The 18,841-nt window shown below is 41.6% G+C and overlaps 2 protein-coding genes across 3 annotated transcripts; one reads left to right on the top strand and one right to left on the bottom strand.

Moving 5' to 3' along the window:
- Nucleotides 1-6,570: 6,570 nt before the first annotated feature.
- LOC139418891 (serine peptidase inhibitor, Kazal type 4) lies at nt 6,571-9,218 on the top strand. The gene is made up of 4 exons (XM_071168667.1): nt 6,571-6,678; nt 7,006-7,040; nt 7,440-7,552; nt 9,104-9,218. Exons 1-4 carry the CDS (start codon nt 6,624-6,626, stop codon nt 9,147-9,149), a joined length of 249 nt encoding a protein of 82 aa, XP_071024768.1. The 5' UTR covers nt 6,571-6,623; the 3' UTR covers nt 9,150-9,218.
- Nucleotides 9,216-17,043, bottom strand: LOC139418890 (beta-1,4-galactosyltransferase 1-like). Of its 2 annotated transcripts, none has more exons than XM_071168665.1 (7): nt 16,804-17,043; nt 13,778-13,837; nt 13,405-13,640; nt 11,376-11,563; nt 10,599-10,721; nt 10,193-10,297; nt 9,216-10,105 (listed from the first exon to the last, which is right to left on the bottom strand). In XM_071168665.1, the coding sequence occupies exons 1-7, from the start codon at nt 17,030-17,032 to the stop codon at nt 9,967-9,969; spliced, it is 1,080 nt and encodes a 359-aa protein (XP_071024766.1). In that variant the 5' UTR covers nt 17,033-17,043; the 3' UTR covers nt 9,216-9,966. The 2 variants fall into 2 exon arrangements, with proteins under 2 accessions (XP_071024766.1, XP_071024767.1); XM_071168666.1 differs by lacking the exon at nt 16,804-17,043 and adding an exon at nt 14,219-15,031.
- Nucleotides 17,044-18,841: the final 1,798 nt, after the last annotated feature.

Raw genomic sequence — 18,841 nt, 5'->3', positions numbered from 1 at the left:
TAACTAGGCAAGTCAGTTAAGAACACATTCTTATTTTCAATGACAGCCTAGGAACGGTGGGTTAACTGCCTCGTTCAGGGGTAGAATGACAGATTTTTTACCTTGTCAGCTCGGGGGATTCAATCTTGCAACCTTACAGTTAACTAGTCCAACGCTCTAACCACCTGCCTCTCATTGCACTCCACGAGGAGACTGCCTGTTACGCGAATGCAGTAAGCCAAGGTAAGTTGCTAGCTAGCATTAAACTTATCTTATAAAAAACAATAAATCAATCAATCATAATCACTAGTTAACTACACATGGTTGATGATACTACTAGTTTATTTAGCGTGTCCTGCGTTGCATTTAAGCGATGCGGTGCGTATCGTTGCTCCAATGTGTACCTAACCATAAACATCAATGCCTTTCTTAAAATCAACACACAGAAGTATATATTTTTAAACCTGCATATTTAGTTAAAATAAATCCAGGTTAGCAGGCAATATTAACCGGGTGAAATTGTGTCACTTCTCTTTGTAACGCTCAATGAGTGAATAGGTGTGGAGTCAGGCGCAGAGAGCAAAGGATGCGGGAAAAACACGCTTTAATGTCCAGAAATAATCACAGGAACAAAAATAGTATACCAAACCAGGTATAACTACAGAACAAAAGTACCCTATCGTGAAAAATAAGAGGACAGCGAGAAACCCAAATGAAAACACTAACCACTCTAACACATACAGATGAACAAGCCCGCACAAACAGAAGTGGGCTGAACGAACTTAAATAACCCCACCCTAACAACCAAACAAGGAACAGGTGAAACCAATTAGACAAAACCAAACGAACACAGAACAAAGGATCGGTGGCAGCTAGTAGACCGGCGACGACAACCGCCGATCGCCACCCGAACAAGAAGGGGAGTCACCTTCGGTAATATTTGTGACACTCTTGCGTTCATTGCATGCAGAGTCAGTGTATATGCAACAGTTTGGGCCGCCTAATTTGGCAGAATGTTACGTAATTATGACATAACATTGAAGGTTGTGCAATGTAACAGGAATATTTAGACTTATGGATGCCACCCGTTAGATAAAATACAGAACGGTTCCGTATTTCACTGAAAGAATAAACGTCTTGTTTTCGAGATGATAGTTTCCGGATTTGACCATATTAATGACCTAAGGCTCGTATTTCTGTGTGTTATCATGTTATAACTAAATCTATGATTTGATAGAGCAGTCTGACTGAGCGATGGTAGGCAGCAGCAGGCTCGTAAGCATTCATTCAAACAGCACTTTCGTGCTTTTGCCAGCAGCTGTTTATGACTTCAAGCCTATCAACTCCCGAGATTAGGCTGGTGTAACCGATGTGAAATGGCTAGCTAGTTAACGGGGTGCGCTCTAATAGCTTTCAAACGTCACTCGCTCTGAGACTTGGAGTGGTTGTTCCCCTTGCTCTGCAAGAGCCGTGGCTTTTGTGGAGCGATGGGTAACGCTGCTTCGAGGGTGGCTGTTGTCGTTGTGTTCCTGGTTCGAGCCCAGGTAGGAGTGAGGAGATGGACCGAAGCTATACTGTTACACTGGCAATACTAAAGTGCCTATAAGAACATCCAATAGTCAAAGGTTAATGAAATACAAATGGTATAGAGAGAAATAGTCCTATAATTCCTATAATAACTACAACCTAAAACTTCTTACCTGGGAATATTGAAGACTCATGTTAAAAAGAACCACTAGATTTCATATGTTCTCCAGGGTCTCCCACTCGTCTTTCTATTCTGGTTAGCGCCAGTTTGCACTGTTTTGACATTTACACTACATGACCAAAAGTATGTGGACACCTGCTTGTTGAACATCTCATTCTGGGAATGCTTACCACTAGATGTTGAAACATTGCTGCAGGGACGTTCTTCCATTCAGCCAAAAGGGCATTAGTAAGGTTGGGCACTGATGTTGGGCGATTAGGCCTGGCTCGCAGTTCCAGATCATCCCAAAGGGCTTCGATGGGGTTGAGGTCAAGGCTCTGTGCAGGCCAGTCAAGTTCTTCCACACTGATCTCGACAAACCATTTCTGTATGGACCTGGCTTTGTGCATGGGGGCATTGTCATGCTGAAACAGGAGAAGGCCTTCCCCGAACTGTTGCCACAAAGTTGGAAGCACAGAATCGTCTAGAATGTCAGTGTATGCTGTAGCTTTAAGATTTCCCTTCACTGGATCTAAGGAGCCTAGCCCGAGCCATGAAAATTCCCAGACCATTATTCCTCCTCCACCAAACTTTACAGTTGCCACTATGCATTCGGACAGGTAGCATTCTCCTGGCATCCGCCGACCCTTGGCATTGCGCATGGTAATCTTAGACTTGTATACGGCTGCTCGGCCATGAAAATCCATTTCATGAAGCTTCTGACAAACAGTTATTGTGCTGATGTTGCTTCCAGAGGCAGTTTGGAACTCGGTAGTGAGTGTTGCAACCCGAGGACAGCACACCAGAGACAGTCTGAGATTTCTTCTGGAGTGAAATGTTTAGGTATTCAAGCTCTCCAAGAACAGCAGAAGCAAGTGTGAGGCCCAACACGGTCTTGCCTTTGCTGAAGTGATCAAATAAGCCACTGGCAGTTGAAGCTGTCTTGGATGCAGTTTATTCCATCTCCTTTAGGCTGCTTAGTACCCGATATTACTGCCCTAGCACAGCTCTAATAGCAGTATTCCACACAGTTAACCCTGTTGGACATAGGGGTTTCAGGGTGGTCAGGTGTGTATCTTCGGACGTGGCAATTGATTCAAACATGTTCTTAAACTTTCCTGACTGTCAATAGAGGACACATAACTGATGGACTCAAGAAAGGGAATTCCGGATCAGTGTGGAGGCTGGGCAGCTAGCCTGTGTAATCAGATTTAGTGTGCTCCACAATGCACGTAGTGGGCCAATGGCTGCTGCCTCCTCACAATTGCCTGTGCACTTTCCTGCCATGTTTGAGGCACCATCGTAACTCTGCCCACGCAAGCCAGACATGGGCCAATTGAGCCTCAACAACACAGTTGCCACTTTCGCAATGCCCTCGCCTGTTCTCTCCAACACCCTGTATAGCTCAATAAACTCCTCGTGAGGGACAAGGTCATGGTCAACATAACGCAGGCCGACACTCTCCTGTTCAGCGCCAGAGACATCTTTAGTACCATCAACAATTACTGACAATTGTACAATCGGAAGAGACCTAATCTCAGCTGCAATGCCTCGAATGACTGTATTGGTCATGATGTTCAGAATTTCATTCTGTGCTTTCATTCTGTGCTTTATATTGTGGTACACTCTGTTAACCACTTCAGCAAAATGGGATCATTCTCCTCTGCCCTAAGTTTCAAAAGCTGTTATAAATTCCCACTGTCATCCGTGTGGCCTCTAACGGCTTGTCGCTGTCTTGCTACATGCTGCACCGAACTAACAATTTTCATCAAGCAATGCCTTGCGTCCTGCTGCTGTTTACCCCACACGCTGGATAACTGGGCACTGATTGGTTTTAGCTGGTGTGCTGTTAAAGTTACAAAGTGGCGGTGGGTTTGGCAGTTTTGATGTGCTGTGAATTTTACAATGGCTTTTCTCCAGTTCCTAAATCCTGCACTAATGAAGGCAGCATCTGCTCTTTGGCCAAATTATGGTTGGCTATAAAACTCTTGGCTACAGTGAAAACAACACTCCTTTTATTGGTGGATTATAATGTAGCCAGGAGAAATTGCGAAACCATTTCTCTTGAAACGTTAACAGTGTTGGCAAGAGTTTGCAGTTCTATAAATTGTGGGTGTGGCTGATATGGTTTTGTGCCATCACTGAGGTAACTGGACAATGCTGTGCCACTGTCCCCTATACTGGTTTTTGTATGGTTTTTGGATAAATGCCGAAAATAAGGTCTGTGGTTAACACAAGTTTAGGAGATCTTTTTTTATTTTGTTGTATGAGATAATCTTCATAAGCTAAAGTTACTTTTTGTGAATTTGGAAGAATTTATGTAATTTTAAAAACCATATAAAGACTTCATAATTCATAGAAGGCTTTGAAAATCACAATGTGCTGTTTTCACATACTGTATACACCCTGGTATGGTGCTGGAGATAATGAAACGAGGTTGAAAAGTGGCGGAATTGCCCTTTAATCATTAATCGGGAAAAACACAAAACACAATATCCTGACACAATCAGTCCTTATTCAATATGACATGCAATAATATCCTACTTGTTCTACAGAATGCATTTCTAACTCAGCATTATGTAACATAAGACAAATTCAATTCCATCTTTCATCGAATCAGATGGGCTTATTCATCACAAAACCATTTGATGTTGCCAATTATTTTAATTATTATTTCATTGGCAAAGTGGGCAATTATATTCACGCATAAAAAAAACAATAATGAAAGAAAAGCAGTGTAATTTTGTAAAGTTAGTGTGGGAGAGGTGGAAAAATTATTGTTAACGATAACCTCCTGGAATTGACAACTTAGATGGAAAGTTACTGTGTCACGCCCTGACCATAGTTTACTTTGTATTTTCTATGTTTTGATTGGTCAGGGTGTGATCTGAGTGGGTATTCTATGTGTTCCTGTCTATGTGTTTTTCACCAGATAGGCTGTTTAGGTTTTCGTTACGTTCGTTACGTTTTGTTTTGTAGTATTGTATTGGAGATTCGTGTTTCGTATTATTAATAAACATGGATCGTAAACCACACGCTGCATTTTGGTCCGACTCTCCTTCTCATCAAGAAGACCGTTACATACTGAGGATGGTAGTTGACTCTATAGCCACTCATATCAGTCATTTCTTTAATCTGAACCTAGAGGAAAGTCTTTGTCCTCAGGCCTGGAGGGAAGCCAAAGTAATTCCGCTAGTGGTTAGAGCGTTGGACTAGTAACTAGTAATCCCCGAGCTGACAAGGTACAAATCTGTCATTCAGCCCCTTTCATTCTGCTGCTGTGTGTGATGCTCCAGGCAGTTAACCCACTGTTCCTAGGCCATCATTGAAAATAAGAATTTGTTCTTAACTGACTTGCCTGGTTAAATAAAGGTAAAATCAATTTTAAAAAGAGGGTGAATGGGCAAGACAGAAAATGTATGCGCCTTTGAGCATGGTAGTAGGTGCCAGGCCGCACCGGTTTGTGTGAATAACTGCAACGCCGCTCTCAACAGTTTCCTGTGTCTATCAAGAATGGTCCACCGTAAAGTACATCCAGCCAACTTGACACAACTTTTGGAAGCACTGGAGATAACATGGCCCAGCATCCCTGTGGAACGCTTTCAACACCTTGTAGAGTCCATCCCCCGACGGATTGAGGTTGTTCTAAGGGGCATAGTGGGCAAGGGGGGTGCAACTCAATATTAGGAACGTGTTTCTAATGTTTGGCATACACTGTGTTGATTTCCCTCCTATGAGAGTAGGTTTCATTGAATTCCAGCAATTCCATTTGTCTCTTTGCAGGGAAACCGGAATGGACATTTCGATCATGAGCGTGGGAGGAAGTGCTTGACTGGCTACCAATCCACATCGCTCCGGCCAAACGCCACAGCCATTAACGTTTCTTCTCCACGTTGAGACTGGATATGCTTCCTCCCTGACGACTTCTGGAATGCGAACACATTCAAACCGGTTCTGATTGGTCCCAGAAACCATTGGGTTTGTCCAGAGCCGGCTTACACGAATCACGAATCAGGCCATTTTGACGTGAGCACAAAGGACTTCTAGGATAGCAGGTTCAGACTGATGTATGGAGAGATCGATAGAGCAGCGGAATTAAATGAAAGATGAGTCGTCAGACAAGGGAGCTGCTAGGGGGGTCTGACATCACCAAACAAATGACATCATCATGACCAGATAATAAATTAATTGGAAATAAAGAAAGTGACCTCAGTTTATTCTATGGGAGTGTCCTATGGCTCACACATTACAAAAACACCACACTTTAATACAAAGCGTATAGCCCAATAGACATTCAATAACAACAAAAAATACATACAATTTAAGTTCACGAAATATGATATATCTCCAGGTCTGAGAACTTTACATTCCATAGCCCTTGTTTGATGTAGAAAAATAACCCAGTATTGGTAAACTAAAAGTAATGCTGTCTTCAAATGCTCCTTGAAAAGGTGAAAGGTCAGAGATGATACTTCACAACTCGTAAACTTGGGTATCAAAATCATCTCAGACTTTCCCACAACAAGGATGGTAATTTAAGGGGTTATTTCAGAGTTGAAGCCTTCCTGTGGTACATGTAAAGTGTAACTACAACAATTAACTGAAAAAAAAGGTTCAGGATATCACCCAGGCCCTCCACAATTAGCTAGAAAACTCTAATGTGAATTCATAGAAATGTAAAACTACAGCACTTCAATGTGTATTTCATCATCTTCTGCAGAGTAAAGTCCATTTGTGTCTCAAATGGCACCCTACTCCTTATATAGGGCACTACATTTGACTAGGGTTTGACCAGGGTTGATAGGACTAATATAGTGCACTATATTATAGGGGATAGGGTGCTATTTGGGACACAGCCCGACTCCTGTCAGCTGTGAAAGTTCTCACACCTGCTGCTTCACAATAACCACTGAGAGACTGTTAGATAGAGCACTCTCGCTGTCTGTCCACTGACAACATGGCTGGAAAAGTAGTGATGCTGCTGTGTGTGATGCTCCTCGTCGCCTTTGCAGGTCAAGTACAACTGTTTTCTGTGTGATATCTTGGGGTTTAATAAAGTTTATTGAATTTAATTGAATACTCAAAGAAAGCATTGATTGAACCGTGGAGTATTTCAGTAACTATGGGAAAAGCTTGATTCTGCCACCTGCTGGAGTCGAAGGGACTATGAAACTATGTTGAAACTATTAAGGCTAGATGATATACCAGTTTTAATGTACAGTACATGAGATGATGGTTAAATGTGTATGATGTCACCTTAACCTCCATGGTCTGACATTGTAATAACATTCTTGAGGTGATTTGAATAAACATTGTAACATACTATTTGTTTTCTTCAGGCGCAGAAGAAGAGAACTCTGGACTTTACAGAAAGGTAAGGCTGATCTTGACATGTTTAATGTAAATGCTGCTTTGTAAACCCAACCTGGTGTGAATTCAGCTGAGGGTAAAATTCCCCCATTAAGGATCAGCTTCCCCTCCCCCAATCATAACCTTAACCATTAGCGGGGAAAACGCAAAACCCAAGATCAGCATCTAGGGACAATTTCACCCTAGTCTGTGAATTCAGTGTCATGAAACCTTCAGAAAGTGTCAGCAGATAGAAATGTAATCAGTAGAGCCTGACACAATCGACCCCTATTCCACACGACATGCAATCATATCGTTCATACTTGTTCTACACAATGCATTTCTAACTCAGCATTGCGAAACATGACACTCTCCCGACTGCCCATGCTCTTGGTCTTAACAGTAATGTGATATTGTTTTGCAGCCATCTTGTGTTGACATGGTGGAGATTCTGGCTTGCCCTATGAACTTGGCTCCAGTGTGTGGCTCCGATGGCAACACCTACCCCAACGAGTGTGCACTCTGTGTCCAGAGACAGTGAGTACTGTACCGACCTGGGTTAAAGTATCATTTGAAATCATTTCAGATTCTTAAAACTGGGCTTGATTGAGCTTGCCTGGCACAATGGAAGCAATAGACTAGATCCAAAACGGCTAACCCTGCCCATCAGGCATTCCAGACAAGTTGAAACACACAAAAAGTATTGGAATGATGTCTCTGGTACACAGCTGCTCCTTTCTCACAGCCCTGTCCCACCATATCACTATAAAGCTGTGAGAGTCAGTTTACAGAAAACAACACTCAACACCTCCAGGTTAACACTGAAGTACAGGGGGCTGAATTGACTCAAACCAGTATTTCGGGAAAATCCACATTCTGTAGGCTCCTCCAATGTAATGTTGTGCCCACTAAAGTGCTTCTGGAACCACGTTTCCATCCACAGTTTATGTGAGTAAAGTCATACCTTATTTAAAAAAAAAAAAACATGACAGCTGTGATGGAAACAGGTAGTTTAGGTAACATTTTTGGACATGGTGGGCTCTTTTTGTGTCGGTGTAATGAATTATGCGAGAAATGGTGGTGGAAATGCCATTAAGCACACATGTTGATATAATGACCATAATATCAGAGTAAACTTGAAGTCACGCGATGATATGGTGTGTGGTCCTCCCACTACAACTCTGGAAAGCATGTCGATTATTAGGCTACAGATTAAATAAATGATGATGAACATCACAGGGTGGTGAAAGTACAAGATGACCTTGATGCTCCTTTCCAATACATATCGAGGGTCTTATTTTGGTGACATGATGATCAATGCTTGACTGCCGTTTGACAAATACAAATATTCTCCTTATGTAGACTAGCTACGAGCTGTTGTCTAGAGCGCAGGTACCAAGACCAGAGTAGGTACATTTGCTATTTAACGCAACAGTTTTTGTGACATAACTATCGGTAGAGTTGAAAATGCAATGGAAACACATTGAACTTTAGATATTTATTCGGTACATGAAAACGTAAGCGGAAAAGTAAATTTTGTATGCGCTGCGTCATCAAGCGCTGAATTTGATCTGAAAAGGGTCCGTTTGGTGGAAACACACCACTGGTGGGAAATGTGCTTGTTTTCTTTGTGTGGACTTTAGAATATTTAGAATCTGTCTCCAATTGGATGGAAACCTAGATAATGACACACAGATACTACGGATGTAGGATCTTAATTTGAGCCAGTTTGCTACAGCAAGAAAAAAAAATGCAGCAAACAGGAAATGTGAATTATTATGTGGATTATAATGAATGGATATTTTTGTATGGGTTAGCACATTTTTCATTAGGGCAAATCAAGTCTGCAATTTCTAAATTGAAATGACAAACTTTAGAAGCCTTTTTTTTAAACTCAAATACACTACACGTTTGCATTTCCTGCTGTGCAAGAATATTCTCAGCAACAAAAGAGTGATCAAATTAAGACTCCATGAGAGCAGGTTTCATTGAATTCCATTTGAATGTGTAATACAACCATATTGAACATAATTCATACCCAACGACATAATAAATAAATCATGACATGAACAATTCCTTTCTCTACAGGGAAACCAGAATGGACATCTTAGTCATGAAGGAGGAGAGTTGCTAGTGGGATCTGACATCACCAAATAAATGACATCATCATGACCAGATAATAAAGCAATTGGCAAATAAAGAAGAGGTCTCTGTCATTTTATTTTGAACAGTTGAACATTTTGTTGGAGTTTCCCATGGCTCACACAGTAGCCACACTCTAATAGCCCAATTTCTACAAAATACTAAATTAAAGTTCAGATTTACACACAGAAAATAACTTAAAGGAGGAAAGGCAACACATTCGATCAACAAAAATATCAACAAGCATCTCTGAAACCTTTACATCCCAAAGCCCTTGCTTGATGTACACTAGTGTAGGGCAAAAATACAGTATTTGTAAACCTAAAGTTTGCTCCTTGAAAAGTTGAAAGGTCAGAGATGAAACGTCGCAACTTGGGTATCAAAATCATCTCAGACTTTCCCACTTGTAATTGGAACTTGGAGGGGGGTTATTTCAGAGTTGTGACCTTATTTTTCCGAGTTACGGCGAAAGCAGTTGAAGGCGTCCCGCCTACACAATGCTCTGCCAATTGGGCCGCTCGAGGGACAAAAGTGCCAATTAGTAGGTGGATATCATGACACCTCCTCAAAGATTCATGCTAAATCATGTTTGCATCATAACCGCTGCAGCCTCTGCAAAAGGTTATTGGTTAATGCAACAAATAGATTGTGCGCTGCCCTCTTACCAAGCATCTCTCGTACTGTTCTGGGCAGTTTTCTTGACCTCATTCCAGATGGTTCCTGCCTTCTTCACAGGGCCGGATTTACAAACGGGCACGCAGGGCCCTGCTTGTCCATCTCTTCCTCATTCATCTTTTGTCCATGTCTTCTTAATCTTCGGGTGGCATCCCCACGTCTACTGTAATCTTTGTGAACAGGTCATGCTTTTCAACTGCAACAACTTCGTACTCGAGAGAGTTGAGGCCATCGGTATCCATCGTCTTTAACGTGTGAGCTATTCTCTTGAACCTGCAGGGCAAAATAATCAACTGTCATCAACATTTGGAGTATAGTTGGGGAACGTGTTTAGTGAACGCGGTTGTTCTAAAGCTTTACCTCTGAGGATTGTCGTTGTTATTTTTGTCTCTCTCGTGACGGATCATCCGGCATTTTCCGACTACGCCGTCCGGACGAGAGATGGACATTTTTCTGTTATCCACCCTATGGAAATCAGACCAGTGATAGGAATTTGATAAAAATGTTTTGTTTTTTTATCACTTAAAAAAAAAAAAGCATCCTCTCCAGCACCCTCGCAATGTCAACATAATGTGACGATGGCAGGTGTCAATGTTTTGTAGTCGAAAAGATAAGTGATAAGGGAAATATGTGTTTCTGATGGCGTCATCCGGAGATACTGATAACATCATCCAGTGTGCATCATGTGATTTTATGAGCAGGCAAACGTAAGTAAGATCAACAGTTACGATGTGCTACATGTCTATGAGGTTAAACGTTTTCTGACCTGTTGAAAATGTCGTCATCTTCACCACCCCAGCCCCAGTAGTTGTTGGGAAAGCCGTTGATTTTCATGATCTGCTCTTTACTCAACGATGAGACACCGCCAAAGTACTGATTATAGGGCAACCTATGGAGGAGACGAAGACAATCAAATATACAGATATACTGGAAATACTAGCAGCTGTGATGGCTGAGTGGTTGAGGGGTTGTACGTGACGGGCTCTCCCTTGGTGGTCCACTGTAGCTCAGTGAGTAGAGCACGGAGCTTGCAATGTCAAAATAGTGGGTTTGATTCTCGGGGCCAATCAAATGTATGCATGCATGACTAAGTCACTTTGGATAAAAGTGTTTGCTAAATGTCATATGTTATGATATATTATAGTTTCCTGTTCTGTCGTGCTGTGCCTCCAAAGGTAGGAATTGAAGTGTTGGGGATGTATTCAATCCGTAGCGCTAAAGTTCTGCGTTGGAGCCAGAGTTACATTTAAAAGCAATGTTCCTGTGTTAGTGGAGACTGTATTCACAGCAGCATATGTCGGTTCAAGCGGAATCTGCATTTAAATCTCTAAACGCTTCAGCGAAACAGATTGAATCGAGTCCTTTCCCCCTTGGTAATACTGTAGGTATGAGGAAACATTAACAACCACTCTGGCATTTACCATGGTCATAAATAACAATGAGTCAGCTTTTAAACATTTAAAGTGATAGTTCACTCCAAAATAAAGGTTTTTGGTTGAGGTCTACATCATACTGTGGCACTGCGATAGGACTTGACACGTACTTGAAGCCATACTTGTCCATGGAGACAGACAGGTGTCTGGGCTGGCGGAAGCATTTGTAGGTGTTGCGGTCATCCATGGGGATGATGTCCACGTCACTGAACACAAAGCAGTCGTAGTCATACTCTTTCAGGGCCTCAGCATAGCCAATGTTCATCAGCTTGGCCCTGTTGAACGTGTTGTCTCCATCCTAATGAAGGTAAAAGGCATCCTCAAGATGAAGATTAAAGATCTTACTGTAAACCAATCAAATGTATTCATGAAGCACTTTTTAATTCAGCAGATGTCACAAAGTGCTATACAGAAATCCAGCCTAAAACCCCAAACAGCAAGCAATGCAAATGTAGAAGCACGGTGGTGTCGTGTCTTTGGCTATGCCGGATTAAGTCATATGACATGCCATTCTATAAAATAATTTCTCCGTAGTTAATATTACCTGATTGAGCTAATCATGTAAATGTAATTAACTAGAGAGTCGGGCACCACAAAATAATATTTATAGAGCTGTTATCTTCCGAATAAACTCTTAAAGACCTAGTAATATTTTACATCAAAAGCAGTCAATATTAATCGTCATCTTAATTCAGTCTCATCTGAAAGTTGTAAATTCTTGGTTATCTGCACGAACCCTGGCTAACAAGTTGAACCAGCAATAGAAGATTGGGTTTAATTATTTATTTACTAAATACCTAACAAATCACACAGAATTACACATACACATAATTAAATCATAACTTGATTACAAATGACGTCATAAAGGAAAACGTCCCTAGTGGGTGGAACAGATATGACAGCTGGTTACACAAAAGAAAACGGTCTGGGTTTGAGTGAAAGAGCAGGAAGACTGAGGAACGATGGGAAGAAACTGTGCTATCGTAAATACAGTATCTTATGCATTCTAAATTACCACCCATTTGGAAAAGGAAAATGCAATAAATATTTACTCTGAGCTGCGCTTCGGTAGGTTGGTGGTAGATGGAAGGCTGTGTTGCCCAACCGAGTCCTTTGAAGAATGTCTCTGGTTGTCAATTGGATACGTTGTAGTAATGTCGTTGTGTGATAGACGGGATACTCTGTCTGTTTCTTCCTAACCCTCGTTTGCATCTGCTGTTGCTAACTCAACGGCTAGGAGGTATCACTTCTGTAGTGAATAAGAATTCAAAGTTCATACCATTCGCAACCAAAGCTCACGCTGATGTTGATTTCGTTCTGTAGTTATTATCTGAACCATTCTGACATAGGACCGTCGTCCTCACGTCCTCGTCAAGGGCTTATATAGGAATGGAGAGGAGGGCGTGTTTGAAAAGTTTTATAGCCCATGTCCCTTCACAGGGGCGAGCCACTGATTGAGCAGAGCCCTATCTTATGAAAACCCAAATCTCACATTTTAGAAGCTAAAATCACATTTCATCCCATCACGAATCATTTCCTATTCAAACATTTAAATTGAACAACAATTCCATGTGAATCCGATAACTCTGATGTGTAGACTTTACACTGTAGAGTTTATGTCATCTTATCATTGATGAGAATGTCTCAGATGACAACCGAACTGACATCATATTCATTAAGTACCACCGCATATGTTCCATTGGTCGGATTACCAGAATATAGTTAATTTCCCCCCACCTTCTGATGTTCCCAGAATCTCTATGTTAACCAAGGGTTTTGCAAATGTAACCTCAGTAGGGTAGAGAGAGGAAAAAGGGGGGGAAGAGGTATTTATGACTGTCATAAACCTACCCCCCAGGCCAACGTCATGACAGTGGCTAGGAAAAACTCCCTAAAAAAGCAGAAACCTAGAGCGGAATCAGGCTCTAGGTCATTTAAGGGCCAGTTTTCTGGAAAAACATTAGGCCTAATTCTGGTTTTACTAGCATGTTGAATGGAGAATCTCCATTGTAATCGTTATTTAGTCCAGGATTAGGCTTAATTTGTTTCCCGGAAACAGGCCCTAAGTGTTTCATTCAAGTGTTTAAATGTAAGTGTTCAATTTAAGTTTTACATTTCCGAATGTGTGTTGTACTGTACCTGATTGATAACATAGACGCCATAGTCCAGCTGTTGGCGCTGAAGGATGGGATGGAGGTAGTAGAGCCAGAACTTGAGGTGCTCGTCACGAAGGCGGAAGGGGATGATGAGAGCAACCTTTTGGAGGGCGACACAGTCATGTGGTTTGTAGCGACCTCCTTCCTGCAGACGTGGGTTCTCCTTCCTCACTGTATCCAAGCTGACAGGCGTAGAGAACTCAACCCTGAGAGGCCCCACTGCAGATCAGGAGAAAAGCTACATTAAATCAACTTAAAATCTATTCACGTGGCGACTTGATGCCTTTAGAAATGGTATCAGTACTTATTGGTATTGATAGAGAATTACAATTATTGTTTTCTATGTTACCATGTACCTAGAAGTGGAGAGGGATCTGGGCATTTCTTTAATTCTTGGGTTTTGGTCTCTGTAGTTTCTGAAAAATCAAATGTTAAATTGTTTCAGGTGTTGGACAAAAGAAAATGTGAATAAAATGATGCCTTGCACAAGTATTATTTAATCCCCTTGGATTTCTTCAAATTTGATTGTGTTACAAAATGGGATTCAAATGGATTTAATCGACATTTGTTGTCAATAATGTACACAAAATACTCTGTAATGTCAAAGTGGAAGACATATTCTATATATTTTTAAGATAACTCAAATCTAGTTTGTTGCATCAGTATTCAGACCCTTTGTTTAGCCAAGCCTAAATTAGTTCAGGAGTAAAATGTGGCTTAACAAATCACATAATAAGTTACACGGACTCACAATTTCGGTTGGTGTCCATTTTGAAAGTGCTGAACGATAGGCCTACCTTGCCGCAGCTCGTTTGCTTGCACTTGCTTATAGTTGGAGCTAAGTGTTAATGAGAAATTAACAAACATAAGGAATTTACTGAACATAAATGTAATAATGTTTGTGTATGGTTCATGATTATAGGAGAATGCAGTTCTTATCGACTTACACAAGTCCACAAGGAGTCAGTATAAACTTTCTTCATTCAAGCAAGTCAGCCATATCAGGTGTAGCAGTGGTAAGGATTCACTCCATGTTGCTGAAGGGAAAGCTCTGCTGTTGGGACAGCTTTATGTAGGCCCTAACAGTTTATGGGCACTGTTTGTCACCGTTATAGTGCAATTAATGTATTGTTTAGTGTTGTGTTGTGTAGTGGCTTTGCTGGCATGCATAAAAAACTATTGGTTGAGTTTGCCCCACCAAGATTTCCATGCTAAAATCACCACTGCGTATTTGTACATTTTGAAGTGATAAAGTGTTGATTCTTTGAAGTGAAGTGTTTAAACTTGTTTTAATTGTTACACCATTATTCAAAAGGAACAATTGTGTCTAATGAACTAATGTTGATAAGTCACATATTACAGTCCTGCAATAAAGAGGGGAAGGGGTTCTGTCTGTAATGTGTCTGTGTGTCTGTGTTGTATTCTCATATGAACATTTCCTTCGTGTCTAGCTGTAAGATCTCCAGTCTGTTTTATTTGATTGTCACTCTGTCTCAGTATATCAGCTATCTGAATCCATTTAGCAGCTTATCATACAGCATGCAGCCACAGGCTTACAGTATGATGGCATGACTGGCCTTATGGTCAGCTGTCATCTGAAGCAGAGAATAGCAACAGTGCATTCGGAAAGCATTCAGACCCGTTGACTTTTTCCACATTTTGTTACGTTACGGCCTTATTCTGAAATAAATGGTCGTTTTTTCCCCCTTATCAGTCTACACACATTACCCTATAATGACAAAGCAAAAACAGGTTTTTAGAAATCTTTGCAAAATGTATTAAAAATAAAAAATGGAAATATCACATTTACATAAGTATTCAGACCCAGCGATTACAGCCTCGAGTCTTCTTGGGTATGACGCTACAAGCTTGGCACACCTGTATTTGGGGAGTTTCTCCCATTCTTCTCTGCAGATCCTCTCAAGCTCTGTCGGGTTGGATGGGGAGCTTCGCTGCAAAGTTATTTTCAGGTCTCTCCAGAGATGTTCGATCGGGTTCAGGTCCGGGCTTTGGCTGGGCCACTCAAGGACATTCAGAGACTTGTCCTGTGGCCACTCCTGCATTGTCTTGGCTGTTTGATTAGGGTCATTGTCCTGTTGGAAAGTGAACCTTCGCCCCAATCTGAGGTCCTGAGCGCTCTGGAGAAGGTTTTCATCAAGGATCTCTCTGTACTTTGTTCTGTTTATATTTCCCTCGATCCTGACTAGTTTCATAGTCCCTGCCTCTGAAAAACATCCCCACAGCAGGATGCTGCCACCACCAAAGTTCACTGTAGGGATGGTGCCAGGTTTCCTCCAGATGTGGCTCTTGGCATTCAGGCCAAAGAGTTCAATCTTGGTTTCATCAGACTAGAGAATTTTGTTTCTCAAGGTCTGAGAGTCCTTTAGGTACCTTTTGGCAAACTCCAAGCGAGCTGTCATGTGCCTTTTACTGAGGAGTGGCTTCCGTCTGGCCACTCTACCATAAAGGCTTGAATGGTGGAGTGCTGCAGAGATGGTTGTCCTTCTGGAAGGTCCTCCCATCTCCACAGAGGAACTCTGGAGCTCTGTCAGAGTAACCATTGGAATCTTGGTCACCTCCCTGACCAAGATCCTTCTCCCCCGATTGCTCAGTTTGGCCAGGCGGACAGCTCTAGGAAGAGTCTTGGTGGTTCCAAACTTCTTCCATTCAAGAATGATGGAGGCCACTGTGTTCTTGGGGACCTTCAATACTGCAGACATTTTTTGGTACCCTTCACCAGATTTGTGGCTCGACACAATCCTGTCTCGGAGCTCAATGGACAATTCCTTCGACCTCATTGCTTGGTCTTTTCTCTGACATGCACTGTCAACTGTGGGATCTTATGTAGACAGGTGTGTGCCTTTCCAAATCAGGTCCAATCAATTGATATGTTGATTCTCATAGCAAAGCGTCTGAATACATATGTAAATAAGGTATTTCTGTTTTTATTTTTTATACATTTGCAAAAATGTCTAAACCTGTTTTCGCTTTGTGATTATGGGGTATTGTGTGTAGATTGATGAGGAAAAAAATGTATTTAATCCATTTTAGAATTAGGCTGTAACGTAACAAAATGTGGAAAAAGGGAAGGGGTATGAATACTTTCCGAATGCACTGTACATCTTGTTCTTGCCCTCTGAAGGGACACCTTTTAAGAAATATAACGCTATATGAAAGCTAATAATCACATCATTTCGTCAACCACAGCCTTTTAGCTTACTATGCCATACATGTGCCATTAAATGGCATAATTAAAAAAATATCTAGCTTATTGTCAAATGTCTTCGGTCTTCAGTGACCTTACTTTTAAAACGTAATCACAGTAGTGTCCGAATATCCATAGATTTGCATATATTTCGAAGTCATATAGCACAGAACTTACCATTTTCCTTCGTTAGATTTTCTTTCCCTAAGTCTAACTCCAAGCGGATACCTCTATAATCAACTCCTGATTTTATTAATCCGTCTTCACTTTGGGAATCCTTCAAACTGGACAGCAAAGCATTCCTACTCGACCCAGTAACATTTGAGTATCTCAACTGATACCAGAAATATACTGAGAAAGATAAGAGACATAAAAGCACAAGGCTGCAGAATATTTTTTTCAGCATCTCACCGCTGTGTCCCGTGAATCACAGGCTACAACACAAAAGTTTACTGGTAACGAGCTTCCCCACCACAGACATTGGTGCGCTCAACCTGCCTGGCCAGTTTTTCTGCCAAAATTTGACGTCAGATTACGAAACAACGATTGACCAACCTTGTGTCTTTTGTGAGGCACTTTAAAGTCACATAAAAACCAACCTGTTGACAAGCCTCTGAACAAACCTGACAGTATCGGTATCTTGCCTTCTTAGTTTCTAGCAGCACCAGCCACCACTGGACTATGGTAGAGTGAAAATGAATTATTTTCCTGTATTTGATTTACTGTGGATAATAAACATGACTATGTGCCGGAAGACACAGACTGATGCATTCCCTTTTGGGGAAGGGAACATGAGTTAACCAAGCATGTTTATGTAACATATTTATTTAAGTAAATGTCACACGTTAGTCTATAATCATCTGCTGTAACTACAGTGCCTTCAGAAAGTATTCACACCACTTGAATTATTCCACTTTTTTTTTGTGTTACAGCCTGAATTTAAAATGGATTAACAAATGGCCTACAAAAAATACCCCATAATGTCAAAGTGAAATGAGGTTTTTAGACATTTTTACAAGTCATAAAAAATAAAAAGCTTAAATGTCTTGAGTCAGTTAGTATTCAAACCCTTTGTTAGAGCAAGCCGAAATATGTTCAGGAGTAAAACTGTGCTTAAAGTCACATAATACGTTGCATCGTCTCACTGTGTGCAACAATAGTGTTTAACATGATTTTTAAATGACTTACATTATCTTTTACCCGACACACAATTATCTATAAAGTCCCTCTGTCGAGCAGTGTATTACAAACACAGATTCAAACACAACGACGAGGGAGGTTTCCCAATGCTTCACAAAGAAGGGTAAATACATATATATATATATAGTACCAGTCAAAAGCTGGGACACACCTACTCATTCAAGGGTTTTTCTTTATTTGTACTATTTTCTACATTATTGAATTGAATTGAAGACATCAAAACTATGAAATAAAACATATGGAATCATGTAGTAACCCCCAAAATTGTGAAACTAATCAAAATATATTTTATATTCTTCAAAGTAGCCACTTTGCCTTGATGACAGCTTTTTACACTCTTGGCATTCTCTCAACCAGCTTCACCTGGAATGCTTTTCTGACAGTCTTGAGGAGTTCCCACATTTGCTGAGCACTTGTTGGCTGCTTTTCCTTCACTCTGCGGTCCAACTCATCCCAAACCATCTCTTTTTTTTGTTGTTGAATTTTACCCCTTTTTCTCCCCAATTTCGTGGTATCCAATTGTTGTAGTAGCTACTATCTTGTCTCATCGCTACAACTCCCGTACGGGCTCGGGAGAGACGAAGGTTGAAAGTCATGCGTCCTCCGATACACAACCCAACCAAGCCGCACTGCTTCTTAACACAGCGCGCATCCAACCCGGAAGCCAGCCGCACCAATGTGTCGGAGGCTACACCGTGCACCTGGCAACCTTGGTTAGCGCGCACTGCGCCCGGCCCGCCACAGGAGTCGCTGGTGCGCGATGAGACAAGGAGATCCCTACCGACCAATCCCTCCCTAACCCGGAAGACGCTAGGCCAATTGTGCGTCGCCCCACGGACCGGCCGATTACGACAGAGCCTGGGCGCAAACCCAGGGACTCTGATGGCACAGCTGGCGCTGCAGTACAGCGCCCTTAATCACTGCGCCACCCGGGAAGCCCCATCCCAAACCATCTCAATTGGGTTGACGTCGAGTGATTGTGGAGGTCAGGTCATTTGATGCAGCACTACATCCC

This window comes from Oncorhynchus clarkii, chromosome 10 (assembly GCF_045791955.1).
Source record: "Oncorhynchus clarkii lewisi isolate Uvic-CL-2024 chromosome 10, UVic_Ocla_1.0, whole genome shotgun sequence".
In the NCBI taxonomy this organism is placed as follows: domain Eukaryota; kingdom Metazoa; phylum Chordata; class Actinopteri; order Salmoniformes; family Salmonidae; genus Oncorhynchus; species Oncorhynchus clarkii.
The sequence above is the reverse complement of the archived record's forward strand: the minus strand, read 5'-3'. Positions and strand labels throughout refer to the sequence as shown.